Here is a 15,616-nt window from a genome sequence, read left to right on the forward strand (position 1 = left end):
GAAAATCCACAAACGATTAGGGAAAACGCGGAAATTCTAGTTGAAGCAAGTAAAGCGATAGGGTTTGAAGTAAATCCCGAAAAGACTAAGTATATGATTATGTCTCGTGACCAGAATATTGTACGAAATGGAACTATAAAAATTGGAGATTTATTTTTCGAAGAGGTGGAAAAATTCAAATATCTTGGAGCAACAGTAACAAACATAAATGACACTCGGGAGGAAATTAAACGCAGAATAAATATGGGAAATGCCTGTTATTATTCGGTTGAGAAGCTTTTGGTCATCTAGTCTGCTGTCAAAAAATCTGAAAGTTAGAATTTATAAAACAGTTATATCACCGGTTGTTCTGTATGGTTGTGAAACTTGGACTCTCACTTTGAGAGAGGAACAGAGATTAAGGGTGTTTGAGAATAAGGTTGTTAGGAAAATATTTGTGGCTAAGAGGGATGAAGTTACAGGAGAATGGAGAAAGTTACACAACGCAGAGCTGCACACATTGTATTCTTCACCTGACATAATTAGGAACATAAAATCCAGACGTTTGAGATGGGTAGGACATGTAGCACGTATGGGCGAATCCAGAAATGCATATAGAGTGTTAGTTGGGAGGCCGGAGGGAAAAAGACCTTTGGGGAGGCCGAGACGTAGGTTGGAAGATAATATTAAAATGGATTTGAGGGAGGTGGGATATGATGGTAGAGACTGGATTAATCTTGCTCAGGATAGGGACCAATGGCGGGCTTATGCGAAGGCGGCAATGAACCTCTGGGTTCCTTAAAAGACAGTAGTAATGTAAGTAATTACATTTCGACTCCCACAAAAAAAAAAAAAAAAAAAAAAAAATCGATCATCAGAATCTCTCACTTAAAAACGAAACAATGAAAGATGTAGTAGAGTAGCATACATTTACACCAACTACCTTACCTTAAAGTTACAGAAATAAAAGTAAAATATAATTAGTTCCAGTTCTTTAATGAAACATTATCTTACAGTACGGCACACTTAAAATGTAACATAATATCCTGTATATTAAACTTTTGTTATGACAGAAACAATACTTGTTGTTTTACAATGTAATTACATTCTTGTAAACTTGGGCATTATGGCACCTGATCGATAAATGTTACAGAAGAATGAAGGTTCCTTACAGCTGTTAACAGATTCACGAAACACATACTGAGATGTCTCTGCAATCTGAGTAGTTATATTTCCAAAAACTGTATTCACTAAAAAAAATAAAAGTTGTACTTTTATAACGTATATTAAATTGTAGGTTATTGATAGTAAGAGTCTTTATTTCTGGTGTGTAAATGTGAACAAAACATTAGAAAATGGAGAGTCAAATGAAGGAATGTCAAACTGTACAAAATGATACTGTACCATTTAACTTAATTACAATGTGTGCTTCAATACTTGTTACCTTTAGACCTATCCACTATCCTCTCAACACTGAAGTCCAAATGAAGTCACAATATTATCCCAATCGCTTATATTTAAACATTTTAATGAATATTTAAGGGAAGAGGACGATATTTTTGGTAAAAAATAAATTAGGAAAAAAAAATATTTTGTTTAAAATACTCTGTGACGTGTGGAATACATTGCATAAAATTTTGTATTGGATATTGAGATGCCATTTTTAAAGTTCTTGTGCCCTGGGTCTTTAAAATCACACGCCCCTTTTGATTGTTGTTTCCAGTAACTTTTTTTTTGCCAGACAAAAATGGATATAATTTCTGAACTATTAAAGATACATGCGTGAAATTTAGAACACATATTATCTAGACTATTATAAAACTTTTCTCTGTAACAGAATTTTGCTAATTGATTTCATTTTAAAAATATGTCCTTTCTGTTTGCAAAAAAAGGAAATAAAAAAGTGTTATTAAATCTTGTTTGTTTTACAAATGTAGGGACTAATATCAGAATTATGTTACAGTTTGTAGAGCATGTTTTTACAAGTAAAATGTAAAAAACTGTTTGAATTTATCTTCAAAAATGGCTTAGATAGGCATATATCGGTTTTAATAAAATCGTGCATTGAGTACATTTTTTTCAAATCTGGGCCTCCAAATAATTTTTTCAAAATATTTATATTTGGTTAAGTTGCTATAACCATGAGCTCTCCACATATAAAAAATTAATATTTTACACCAAATAGAAAAAAGTTTAAAAAAATACCATCCTCTCTCCTTAAGCAGTTTGTCTTAGTTTTGAAGACAAGAATAAGGATCATTGTAGATGAGACTACTGCATTTGAATAGTTCATTCTAAAGTACTAAAAAAGAATAATAATAATAAATAAAATAAAGTCAGAATTTATAAAATTATCTTTAAAAGATTTGGAACATTGGCTATCGGCTACAGATGTGGGAGATTTGTTAAAAGAATAGACAAATAAATGACTACCATAGGCAAAGAACATTCTAAGTCACATGAGGTTCGTTTTGAGACACTTATTATTATTATTATTATTATTATTATTATTATTATTATTATTATTATTTTATCCAATGCCACCAGGTTGTCTTTTCGACATTTCTGGTCTTCTCTCCTGGCTGTGGCTTAGTTGTAACTCACTTCTGAGGTTGGGGTGCCTGGAAGACGGAGTTACATTACCCTGATGATGTGATAGGATGATTATGATAATGTAGTGCCAGGAGAGGTTTTAAATCTAAACTTAACCTAAATTCCAGACCATGGACGAACACAGGAATAATCCCCTTTAAGGAAAAATTCCTGTGCTCTAACCGGGAATCGAACCCAGGACATCATGAACTATAGCCAGAAGCTCTGACCACTAGACCATGAGGCTGGTCGACACGTATTATTTCCCTGTAATAATGCACATAGAATGATCTTTCATAACCTGTACTACTTTGAAGCATGCATTCCTTGGATGTAGGTTAATGCTGCCTTGACTTGGGAATGCTCGAAATATAGTGCAATTGATATACTAGTAGGTGGCATGCATATCTAATTTTTCTTAATGTGACTTAGAATATTCTTTGCCTGTGGTCTTCAAATTCTTACGGCTCTGTAGAAGTGAAAGTGCGAAAAAGACGAAGTTAAAAACGTGGGAATGAGGGATAGGATGAGATATAATATGGAAAGGAATTCACACAATATGAGAAGACGTCTGCCAGACATTGGCATGAGTATATTAGAAGTTTGAGTGTGCAGATTAATAATGTACATACTGTATGAGGAGGCAAAGAGGAAGGCAGAACATAGGAAAGATTGGAGAAAACTGGGTTTGCGGTGAAAGACCTGCCCTTGGGCAGAACACTGAATGAATGCATACTGTATGACTGTTATTTCAACCTTGCATGTATGAAAGTCTTTAAACATCTAGACTAAAAGTGTTGAAAGGTTACAGCATTTGATATAAACTTGATACTCCCATTCAATTCAACCAAACTCAAAAAACCCACATCACCCTAAAGACTTTGTAAGGCACATACATACAATGTCCTATATCTTAGGAAATACTGCCTAGAATGTTATAAAAGTGTTAGATTTAATAGCTTCATAAACTGTGGTGTTATATACTTAAAAGAAAATACTGATCTGAATATTGCAGAAGTGTTAGTTTTCAATAAATTTATAATCTGGAATGTCATAAGACTTCAGAAAATACTGTACAGACCATCATAAAAGTATTGTATTTAATGAATTTATAAAATACGATGTCGTAGAATTCTATAGGAAATACTGCCCAGAATATTGTAAAAGTGTTAAGTTCTTAATGAAATCATAAACTGTGATGTTTTTGCACTAATATGATAATATACGTCATTCTTTTAATACAGTAGCTGAAACATACATTATGCCTTCAAATACCTGCTCAACTTACAAAGTTGAAATAAATGTGCACTCTAATTTGCTCTTAACCTCTTTCGTAAGTAATTATAGATTTCTCATATCCATAGTACCTGTAATAATAATTTTCTCTTAATCTCTTTCTCAAGTAAGTAAGTATAGATTTCTCATATCTATAGTATACTAGTAATAAAATGAAACACGCAAAACTATAAAAGTCGTGTTTTGCACAACTTTATTTCGGTTTCTCTCGTAACAATTTATTTGTATACTTAGATGTTGTAGAATATCACTTTGGTTCATGAACAATATAAAACATAGAACTAAGGCACTTCCTACTACAAACTTTATTTATGGTGGCACAGCCATGTTGTCAGAGTATATTTACCCCTTAGCCTAACGACATTTCTTCAATAAAGTGAAATTCCATCATACAGCTTGTTTGACTTACATTCCTTCAGAAATAGTATAGGCCTAAATCTTTTGAAGACCACTATGTCTTCGAGAAGTAAGTTCAAACCCCAAATATTACACACGATACGGGTTCTTTTCGGCAGCTTAGAAAAATAAAATCAAATAAGATTATTCCTAAGCTTTTCCCTACCATTAAAAAGTTTGATGCTATTGTAACTGATGCATACTGTACTCAACAACTGCAGTGACTACTTTTTCAAGTAGTGAAATGTGACTATTAAGAAGTAATCTTTTGTTTTAAATTGCAACTTTCAAGGAATTAATCTTTATTCTAGCATCTCAAATTCTGAGAGAAAAAAAAAGTGAAATACAATACTGAATATTATAGATTACTTTCATATCCAAATGCAGATGCTATGTATGAAAGAGGCTACAAAAAATTATACAAATTATCAAGAACTCTCTCTGGTATATCAGTTGTTTGTATAATATTTACGTATTTACAGCTAATTTTAAATATAGTAATAAATTACAAAAGTTGGCAGGTATTAGCACTAAACTGCTTATAGTCAAGCTGCAGGTAACGAAGCCAGTTCTATTGTACAATAATCCAGACAAAATGAAGGTATGAAATGCTGAAATGTCGAAAAACATGATAATGATTCTCTTTTACATGACTAGGCCTTAAAAATGCCCAACATCTGAGTTCCACTCTCGTTCCATAGTTAAATACGTCCTTCTTCAGGTCCCTATCACATCACGTGATATAAGCTACACTCTTCTTCAAATTAGTTCAAATCCACTTTACCACTCTCTAGTTAAAGAATAAGAAAAATGTTAGGAGGAGATAGATAAAACAGTTTATCAACATTATTTATATCTATTTGCACAATCCTTTCGATTCCTTCCCTTTTTATACCTATACACATATATATAATCTATCTTGAAACACGATGCTAACCACTACTGTAAATGGAATGAAAGTAACGGAATGAGAAATAAAGAAAAAAGAAAAGTTGCTGCAGGCTTCCTCATTGCTATTCTCACGCCTGACGAACATTAAATAAAATGAGCGGATTCATTTTCCATTTTGCATGGAACAATTAATCATGCTTCTTCCTTGGCAATTTCTCACTAAGAGCTCCTGGCCTCATGTTAGTCAATCATCAGCTCAAAGTGGACCATTCCAACTCTCTCCTGGCGATCGTGGACAATATTGCGTGCCCAGGCCTTGCATTCAATGTTGATCAGGATACCAGCTGGAAAAAAGAAAAAACTTAAGTCAATTCATTCACAAAATAAGAAGTCTTGGAGGGGGAAGGGAGAGGAGGAACAAATAATAGTACACAAAGGAATAGGTTATTTTAAAATGGGTACCTGCACACATGAGGTGGCATAACTAACTTAGAGTTTTCGGCTCCCCTGGAGGGAACTTTCCAAGACAATTGTTCTGAAGTTAACTAGTTTGCAGCAGCTAATTTTTACGGGAAATTTTGAATTTCCTATAGTGGTAGTACAGTGCGATCAGTTTTGCTTTCTGCCAGAGTGTTTTGCCTAAGGACAAGTGCACCGCTTGTTAGCCAGTTAGCCAAGTCTCGGTGATTAGTGGGAGGATAAAACAATAAAACAAACCAACAATACTTTCTTACTGGCTTTTAAGGAACCCGGAGGTTCATTGCCACCCTCACATAAGTCCCTATCCTGAGCAAGATTAATCCAGTCTCTACCATCATATCCCACCTCCCTCAAATCCGTTTTAATATTATCTTCCCATCTACGTCTCGGCCTCCCCAAAGGTCTTTTCCCCTCTGGTCTCCCAACTGACACTTTATATGCATTTCTGGATTCGCCCATGCGTGCTTCATGCCCTGCCCATCTCAAACGTCTGGATTTAATGTTCCTAATTATGTCCGTTACGATATCGCACCATCTATCCTTAAGTACTAACTACGATAACCTGTCACTGATAAATTCGACCTTTTTTACTGCTGATTTTATTCTTTTATGTGCAAAGAATCGTGTTCCTAATTTGTGATTAATGTTTTCTTCCCCATAATACAACAAGTAATCGCCTATTTGTGATATGCCATTCCCATCTAACCTAATCACTTGTACTCCCACAAAGTCTATTCTGTATCTAGCTAGTTCTTTTGCTACTAATGTTACCCTTGCTGTTCTATAAAGACTAGTTACGTTCCATGTACCAAATATTATAACCTTATTCCTTTGCTGTGGTCGTGCCAGAGAGTCAGTCCCATTCTGAGGCTTATTGTTAGGTTTCGTAACAAGCTGTTTTTTACGGTGATGGGTTGTTAGCCCTTCGCCCAACCCCAAGCTGGAGGACCACCCCTTATCGGCTGTCCACGACTGCTTATTCAATATATTCGCAGCTACCCTCCATATCTGGAGGCCGTCTCCTCTATCCAAACAAACCAACAATACACAAACAAATTTAAGAGGCTCACTACTCGGTGATTAACAGGAGGATAAAACAATAAAACAAACCAATGATACAACAATACACAAACAAATTTAAGAGGCTTAGTATTTACCAATTATCAGTGTGGTCAGAAACAAAATGGCTCGGCCACTTCGTTACTGAGTGGTAGGAAATAATTAAACATGCATGCATAGCCATGATATTCCCAGATCTGCACGAGCTCTTCATGAATGATGCTTAATTTCTGGATGTTCAATAATAATAATAATAATAATAATAATAATAATAATAATAATAATAATAATAATAATAATATAGGTAATATAGGTAATCTCCTAAACCATATTAAGTGAGACTTACTTCGTGGCCTCTCGAAGTGAATAGCCATCACAGGACTGAGGTAACCCTCGGAGTTCTTGTAAGGATAGAAGTATCCAGGGAATCCTTGCCTTGGAATGTATTTGATTGGTCCAACATTTTCTATATCTGCTGGACTCTCACCTTCACAGCTTATCCAGATTGTGTTGAGCTGAAACAGTACACACCACATGGAAATTTATCACATTATTAAATTTAACTTTATTCACACACACAAACACAAAATAGTGGCAGGAGATTCATCCAATTCCTATAATTGCGTGAAACATTTATGCTGTTGTGACTGTGCATGTTGCTGTTAAGAAATGAAGGTGATGTTTTTTCGATGCTATTTTCAGTTGTTCCAGAATATGTGGATTATTTTGGTACATGTTGTATGGCATGTTAACAGATCCACTTTCTTGTGACGTGCGGTACCATAACCTTACTGACTTGTAATTCGGAGCTCTCAGAACATCATACTTATGTTTAAAACGACGTTGAACTGATGTTACACTTTCAAATTTTACAAACCACAACACACATTACTCTAGGTGCCTTGCCTTCTCTTGTGTTTCCCTTTTCAGTTAAATATATTTTTTCACATTGATCTCATAATAATATGAAGAAGGAGATGGGACATTTTTAATGTGTTCCAGTGTCACTTTCTATGTAAATTGTACCTAAGTTGCTCTTATTCTTATATTACAAAATATAACATATCGTCGGCTTAGAGTGTAAACCTGCTAACTGCCAGGTACAAATGCCATCTGTACTTTGGATTTGGTCCTAAAGTTTCAGAGTTAATTTAAACTTAGCTTTTTGCTTCTTTTGTAAAATTTTCTTTTTGGCGATTAGCAGGTTTACACTCTAAGCCGATGATATAACCTGTGAAAATGTATACAAAAGAGGCCTAGGGTGTGTACATGATTGGGTAAAATTTTGGAAGAATTCTAACTGGGAGTTCCTGAGAAAGTAAGGATTATTGTGTACAATATGTGTTCTTCACTGTCCACACTTCTCTTGTCGGTATATTGTGAAAGTAAAATTAAACAAACTCGAAGAGAAGAGCTTCAGAGCAGACAATTTTGGAAAGTCTGCAAATTACTAACTGAAACACAGAGACTGACATGGAACTTTATTGTGATACTAACTGAAACACAGACTGACATGGAACTTTATTGTGATACTAACTGAAACATAGTCTGACATGGAACTTTATTGTGATACTAACTGAAACACAGACTGACATGGAACTTTATTGTGATACTAACTGAAACATAGTCTGACATGGAACTTTATTGTGATACTAACTGAAACACAGACTGACATGGAACTTTATTGTGATACTAACTGAAACATAGTCTGACATGGAACTTTATTGTGATACTAACTGAAACACAGACTGACATGGAACTTTATTGTGATGCTAACTGAAACACAGACTGACATGGAACTTTATTGTGATACTAACTGAAACATAGTCTGACATGGAACTTTATTGTGATACTAACTGAAACACAGACTGACATGGAACTTTATTGTGATACTAACTGAAACATAGTCTGACATGGAACTTTATTGTGATACTAACTGAAACACAGACTGACATGGAACTTTATTGTGATACTAACTGAAACATAGTCTGACATGGAACTTTATTGTGATACTAACTGAAACACAGACTGACATGGAACTTTATTGTGATACTAACTGAAACATAGTCTGACATGGAACTTTATTGTGATACTAACTGAAACACAGACTGACATGGAACTTTATTGTGATGCTAACTGAAACACAGACTGACATGGAACTTTATTGTGATACTAACTGAAACATAGTCTGACATGGAACTTCATTGTGATACTAACTGAAACACAGACTGACATGGAACTTTATTGTGATACTAACTGAAACACAGACTGACATGGAACTTTATTGTGATACTAACTGAAACATAGTCTGACATGGAACTTTATTGTGATACTAACTGAAACGCAGACTGACATGGAACTTTATTATGATACTAACTGAAACATAGTCAGACATGGAACTTTATTGTGAATTTAGAAGCCAGGAACCAGAAGCAGTCGTAGCTTTATAACAGTATGTATGATGATGATGATGATGATATATCTACTCAACAATTCAATAACGTTAGTTAGAAGAATCTGAAGAATATTGTCTCTTTTTGTTTACTAATTATAAAAAGTCTGACATAAACATAGCCTAGTTCCATTACTGGAATATAAGCAAAGATGCTATAGATTAATAATTGGCAAAACTCCACTGAAGGAAGTTACTAAACCTTACCGCTGTGCTGGAGGAGGAGTCGAGGTTTTCCTCCATTAATCTGAACCATTGTCGCTACTGACTGATAAGTCATTTGCTGATGCATCACTGCTATCAATTAAACATTCTCCTAACGAAATTATTCTGTCAGATTCACTATTACATTAGCACTAAAAAAAATGGTTCTTTGTTATTTTTAACGTGCTCAACACATTTCTTCCACTTGTCTTTTCCATATTCTGTGAAAAGGCGACGACACAGTCATTTCTTTAGGTTAAGTGGGGACCCAATATCTGTTACAAAAATCCAATTGAAAAAAACTGGAGACAGCTGATTAAACATTTTAGTCTGTGCCTTTAAGTAAATGAAACTAATCAAAACAATAAATGCTTATTTTTAAAGTATGGTTGGATTTTGAAGATAAATAATGGTTATGTATGCGCTATTTGATGGACTGCGAGCAGTCAGACATAAACTTAACAAGTAATAATAACTTGTTGACTCATTCTATTACTGGTAACATGGATTTTTTTCAACATAAAGTAGAATCTATTTAGACGATTTCATACACTGCAACTACCCACTTACCTCTCCAAGAAAAAAAGTTTATTGCTGATCGAGTTTTCTACTTTAAAAACATGTTTTCCCCACACTACAGTAGTATAAAACAAACCTCAATTAAGAAGTCTTACATTTGTTATATTGCGGTGAGTCAAACATCTTAAAAATCTGCAAACAATATTCTTCAACATGCTTTTTTCCTTATTAGAATCCTGACTACTACTTTTTGAGTTTTTATTAAGCATAAAAAATGCGAAAATATTCTGCTTCATTGACAGTCTACGTAAGTAATGCCTTCTTCCATTATTGGCTGAGAATTAGGAAGGAGGAGGTGAATAGTATATTGTGTCACTCTTTAAGATTGATGCATGCACAGACCAACAGAGTTTACTAAGTTGTTCCCCTATAGTTTTTTTTTTTACATACCAGAATTTAATGAAATGTGATCGAATATTTCACTATTCATGACAGATGATAGTCTCACATAATATTATTTTTTCAATCTTAACAAGAAATCTTGTTTTAAAATGCTCCTCAGAATTTGAGTGGAAATGTTACCTAACGAAAGCAAAAAGTATCAGTGACATTATCAAAGAATTGTAAGAGATTAAGTTGGAGAAACGTTAACATTTTAATTGTTATATAGGCATTTTCATAACACATGAAATGATTTATTTTATTACCTAACATAAGAAATAGCAACTATATTGTACAAAGTGAAGAAACAACAGGAAAAGGGGTATGTGTTCTTTCTACCCTCTCACCAACTGGAATTGACTGACAGCAATGGCGTAGTCAGGAGTGGGTCATCACCAGACTGAAGCCTGCCCCTCCATTTTAAAAAAATATTTAAAAGTTACACTAGATTTAAAACATGAAGAATTAATCCACCATTGATATTGCGAGTATGACACTGAAAGAAAAATATTGTTTGCTTCTACCAACAATGTGCAATATTTAAAATAACAAATCTTTTATATTTCTGTTGACAAGTTGTTTTAAATTGACCAATGATTTTCCAAGAAATTGTGAAGCTACCGTTTTCAACAAAATAATTGAGAAGGTTCGTTCCAAACCATATTAAGTCCACTGAAATAATTTTTTCAGGAGAGAAGAAAAACTTTTATGTGTCAACTAAGGGAGGTAAATTAAAATACTAAAATTATTAATTACTGGAACAACTTTATTTATCAGAATCAATTATATTTGAAATCACTTTTACATCATATTGTCCTGAAATTCAGAAAATATCATGGACATAATACGGTTTGACATGAACATAAAAAAGAATTGTAGCTGAGATACCAGAAAGGAATTTAGTTTCTAGAGAGCGGCCACTTTTTCTTCTGACAGCTGTACATTACATTATTATTGTAAAAACAGTTTTTAATGAAAATAAGTCTCGTAAATACCTATTAATTAAAAAAAATATAGTAAAATTATTATAACGAAGTTCACGTTTGTTGCTGTCGTGCTGTTTTCTTCACTCTTTTCTTGCTTCCTCTGTTATTCTAACCTATAGGCACTTTTCCCTCCATTTTCACGAATATCACATGCACAACTGGACTGCAACGGTACTGAACTGATACAAAGGTCGACATGTCAATACTGTAAATTGGCGCTAATTTTTCTCAGTGTAGGAAACTTGACGTGCAACCTTAAAATGAAAAATTTTAATTGGTTTTGGACAGAATACGGTTTGACGCGGATAAAGTTGTGGATGTAATACAGTTTGCCACGAACACCTAATTTCATGCATTCTTTTGAAGGGGATTTAATACAGTTAGACCCAAACAGACTTCACAGCATAATAAAGCAAGTTCAGAACTATACGAAATCATATAAAACTTAATTTCGTCCGTGGGTGGACTTAATGCGGTTTGGAATGGACCTCCTCAATTAGATTAAGTATTATTTAGGGTAGGCGTATGTTGATTCACTCTGCAATGATAGAGAAATGAATTAGCTTTATAACAGCTTTTGGCAGTCTAAATTAATTTTAAATTTCATAGTATTAAACAATAATTGAGTACCTCCGTGGAAAAAGACTGGATGTAACATGTTGCCCAAGTGTTACATCCAACCTTATTCCACGAGGTACTCAGTTATTACCGGGTTTGTCTTTTAAATATGTAGCATGTAAGTTATGGGCATATTTGCCAAGTGATATTCCAAAAACTTGGCCTCCCCCATCTTAAATTCCTGGCTACGACACTGACTGTTAGTGACTGTTTTAAGACTCTCTCTTGTTGCAAATGCTTGTCATTTTTATGCTGGAACAAGCTCAAAGTGTGTAAAATGGGTATTGCAGTATTCGGACATTTTCTAAGGAAACCATGGAAAGAAGTTACAGTCGCGCTCAAACCTCCTGACGTTTCGCGAGCGCCAGTAACATGCGAGCGCGACGTTGTCACAGCTACGCTCTTCGTCTCTGTCTCTTAGCGATATTAGTTTTAAAACTGTGGAGCACGACCCTTTACCTGAGATTGGTTTGATAGGGATATGCAGAAGGCTTCTTAATAATAATAATAATAATAATAATAATAATAATAATAATAATAATAATAAATGTCATCAGATTGCATCGAATGAAATTAAAAGTCACAAAATATAGAAAAATTAGTTGGGTCAGACGTAAATAATCATACTCGCTGAGTTTATATCAGTTTTTGTAATAGTTTTACTTTTATTAGGGTTAATAAAGTTGTCGAATAACACAAAGGCGCAGTGTGATAAAATAAATTGAATGATAGGCTTAATATGAAATAGTAATTTTTTGTACAAATGAATTGACATGGTCCTAAATAGCATTATATTCATGCTGTCATGTAGTTCTGATTTTCTTCTACTTACCAATTGACTATTGATTTTCTTCTGGTTAACAATGTGGTCTTTGAGGTCTTTCGGCATTTTCTCTGGCAAGTCATTGGTGTCGTTATAAAATTCTGGTCTCCAATCATAGATCTGAAAGAAAGACAACAGTTAGTTAATATGTAACCTGAAGCTTGGTGTTTGTATTAATACCTTAACAAATAAGGAAGCTTAGCACCATGATTTATGGAGAAGTTGCAAGTTGCGGAATTATTACGTCACATTACGAATTAACATATCACGTAATTGCAAGTTCGTGTGTATTTATCTGTTGTGTCAAGGATTTTATTTTTGAAGACAAATAGTGAGATAGTGATAGAACAAACAAAAGTGTTTAACTCTTTTACGTTAAAGTCCTTTCCTGAGCCTATCTGTCAAGATTGATGGTTCAGTTCATGTGGAAAAGCAGCAGATGACGTAAGAAGAAATTAAAATTCGGAGATACGAGCGCAATTGTTTCTGTATGCAATGGGAAAGCATAAAATAATGCGTATTCAGTTTATTACATAGCAGTTCTCCGTCAGGGGCAGCACTATCAGGGGGAGAGGGTTTGGTGAGCTAGTGCCCAAACATCCATCCTGCTCCCTAACTACACAAACATATTATAACTGTAGCTAAACTTGTAGAACACTTTCATAAGAGTTTCCGTAACGATTAGGTCAAAGAAGCTGAAATGTTCATATTTTAATTTCCTGAATTTTCATTAATGTTCTCATTTTTATTATTTCTGGTTCGCACTTACAATGAGCAAATGGAAAATGAACCATATAATAATAATAATAATAATAATAATAATAATAATAATAATAATAATAATAATAATAATCTTCTTCTTAATGTATCCAGCTGTTTGCTGACAACATAAAGTCCACTATAGTCCACTGTAGTCTATTCAGTTCTTGTGTTTCAAGAGAAATGAGGGGTATTTGATTGGTGTTCATTATAGATGCCTGTTGCTAGTAGCCAGAGTTGGGGTGTAGTCAATATACGAGCCGTTCAGAACAAAAGTGGTGTAAGTCAAAATTGGATAATGAGGTTTAAAGTGAAAATTATGTAAAATACAGTGCAAAGTAGCAATTAATAAGTCGTTCGTGCTATCCACTGACTACTAAGAGTTCAAATAAAGTGAATATTAATTACTACTTTGCGCTGTATTTTACAGAATGTTTACTTCAACCCTCATTACCCATTCTTGACTTATACCACTTCTGATCTGAACGGCTCATATACTGCAGGGTTGTGTCTTCTGCAACTGGTACTGATGATTTTAATTTACTTCTTTTGTGGTTTATGGATGGACAGTATAGAAGAATGTGTTCCAGATCTTCATCATGATTATTACACCACAGACAAGTAGGATTATCAGAAATGTGAAATTGGTGTAGGAAAAATTGAGTGACAATGTGACCTGTTCTGGCTCTTGTTAAAAATGTTTGAACATGTCTGGGCAAGTTTTTGTACATTTCCAAGTCATTTGGTTTCTTTTGTATAGACTGTAAAATTGTTCTTTTGTCAGAAGAGAGCCAATTGTTGATCCATAGGTTTGTAAAATGAGACTTTACTGAAGCAAAAGCACTGGATAGAGATATCACTTGAAGAGGTCTTGGTTGCAAATATGTTGCCTGTTTTGCAATAATATCGACTTTCTCGTTTCCAAGTATACCAGAATGAATAGGTGTCCATTGAAATGTTATTTCCTTTTGGAGTTCTTTTACTTTACGTAGTTGTTTCTGAATTGGAATAATTCTATGTGCATATAGGTTTGGTACATATTTAATTATATTAAATATAGCCCCTTTGGAGTCGGTAAGTATGCAAATAGATTTTTCAGAAATTTGAGTAACACACTGAAGAGCAGCATCAATAGCTAGCAATTCAGTGTCAAGACTGGAGGAGGATGAACATGGTATGAAATAACTTTCTTGATATTTTGGAATATAATACCCTGCTCCTGATGTCCCATTATTAGGATTTAGAGATCCATCTGTATAAATTTGAAGGTGATCCTTATATGTGCTGCAGAGTAGTTCCATGGCATCTAACTTAAGAATGTATGGAAGATCATTTTTGGAATGATTTCCTGGAATTTGTATGCTATGTTCTGGAATCACCCATTTCCATGGAGGAATTTCGTTCACAACTGGAGTTTTAGCAATGAGTGTGTCTGTGATATAGATTATGATTAAGATTATGCCTAGGGGTACCAAAAACCACATCAACTGTTGCCCTAGAAATTGAATGTAATATTCAACCAATCAGACACTATATAATAATAATAATAATAATAATAATAATAATAATAATAATAATAATAATAATAATAATAATAATAATAATAATAATGGCTTTATTTAACCTGGCAGAGTTAAGACCTTAAGGCCTTCTCTTACACTCAACCAGGATTAAAACTTGCTTACACAGTTGATCATAAAACTTGATCAGAATTAAGTAATTACATACTGATTACATAATGAGATCAAAAGAGGTAGTTACATAAACTTTACCTCATAAAATAAAAATAAACATAGTGAAATACATATTAATTTGTTAGAATCAAATGTGAATCACATAAAAACAGAAGCCGATAATTCAATGAAAAAAGAAAAATGTACACAGTAAAAATAAAAATAAACACATTAGTATACATATTAATATTAGATTACAATTAAGTAGGACTTACATAATTAAATCAGAAACCGACAATTGAATAAAATGTACACAAAAAATAGATTAATAATAAAAAACAACAACACAGTGGGATTTACAAAAGGTTCTAAAAATACATTTAAAATTGGAAGCCTCATCCAGATCTCAGATGTTCTTCAAACTTTCAGATGATATCCTGTGCAATTT

The 15,616-nt window shown here is 33.7% G+C and overlaps 1 protein-coding gene across 2 annotated transcripts in view; it reads right to left on the reverse strand.

Moving 5' to 3' along the window:
- Nucleotides 1-956: 956 nt before the first annotated feature.
- The window catches only part of LOC138706506 (sodium/potassium-transporting ATPase subunit beta-2-like), a 151,886-nt gene continuing 137,226 nt past the window's right edge, over nucleotides 957-15,616 (reverse strand). For both annotated transcript variants that reach the window (XM_069835861.1, XM_069835862.1), the window contains exons 5-7: nucleotides 12,746-12,856; nucleotides 7,040-7,208; nucleotides 957-5,498 (exon numbers count right to left, since the gene is read on the reverse strand). In XM_069835861.1, coding sequence (XP_069691962.1) covers nucleotides 5,395-5,498; nucleotides 7,040-7,208; nucleotides 12,746-12,856 — 384 coding nt within the window. In that variant the 3' untranslated portion in view covers nucleotides 957-5,394. The remainder of the gene's footprint in view (nucleotides 5,499-7,039; nucleotides 7,209-12,745; nucleotides 12,857-15,616) is intronic.

Source organism: Periplaneta americana, chromosome 9 (assembly GCF_040183065.1).
Source record: "Periplaneta americana isolate PAMFEO1 chromosome 9, P.americana_PAMFEO1_priV1, whole genome shotgun sequence".
NCBI lineage: Eukaryota > Metazoa > Arthropoda > Insecta > Blattodea > Blattidae > Periplaneta > Periplaneta americana.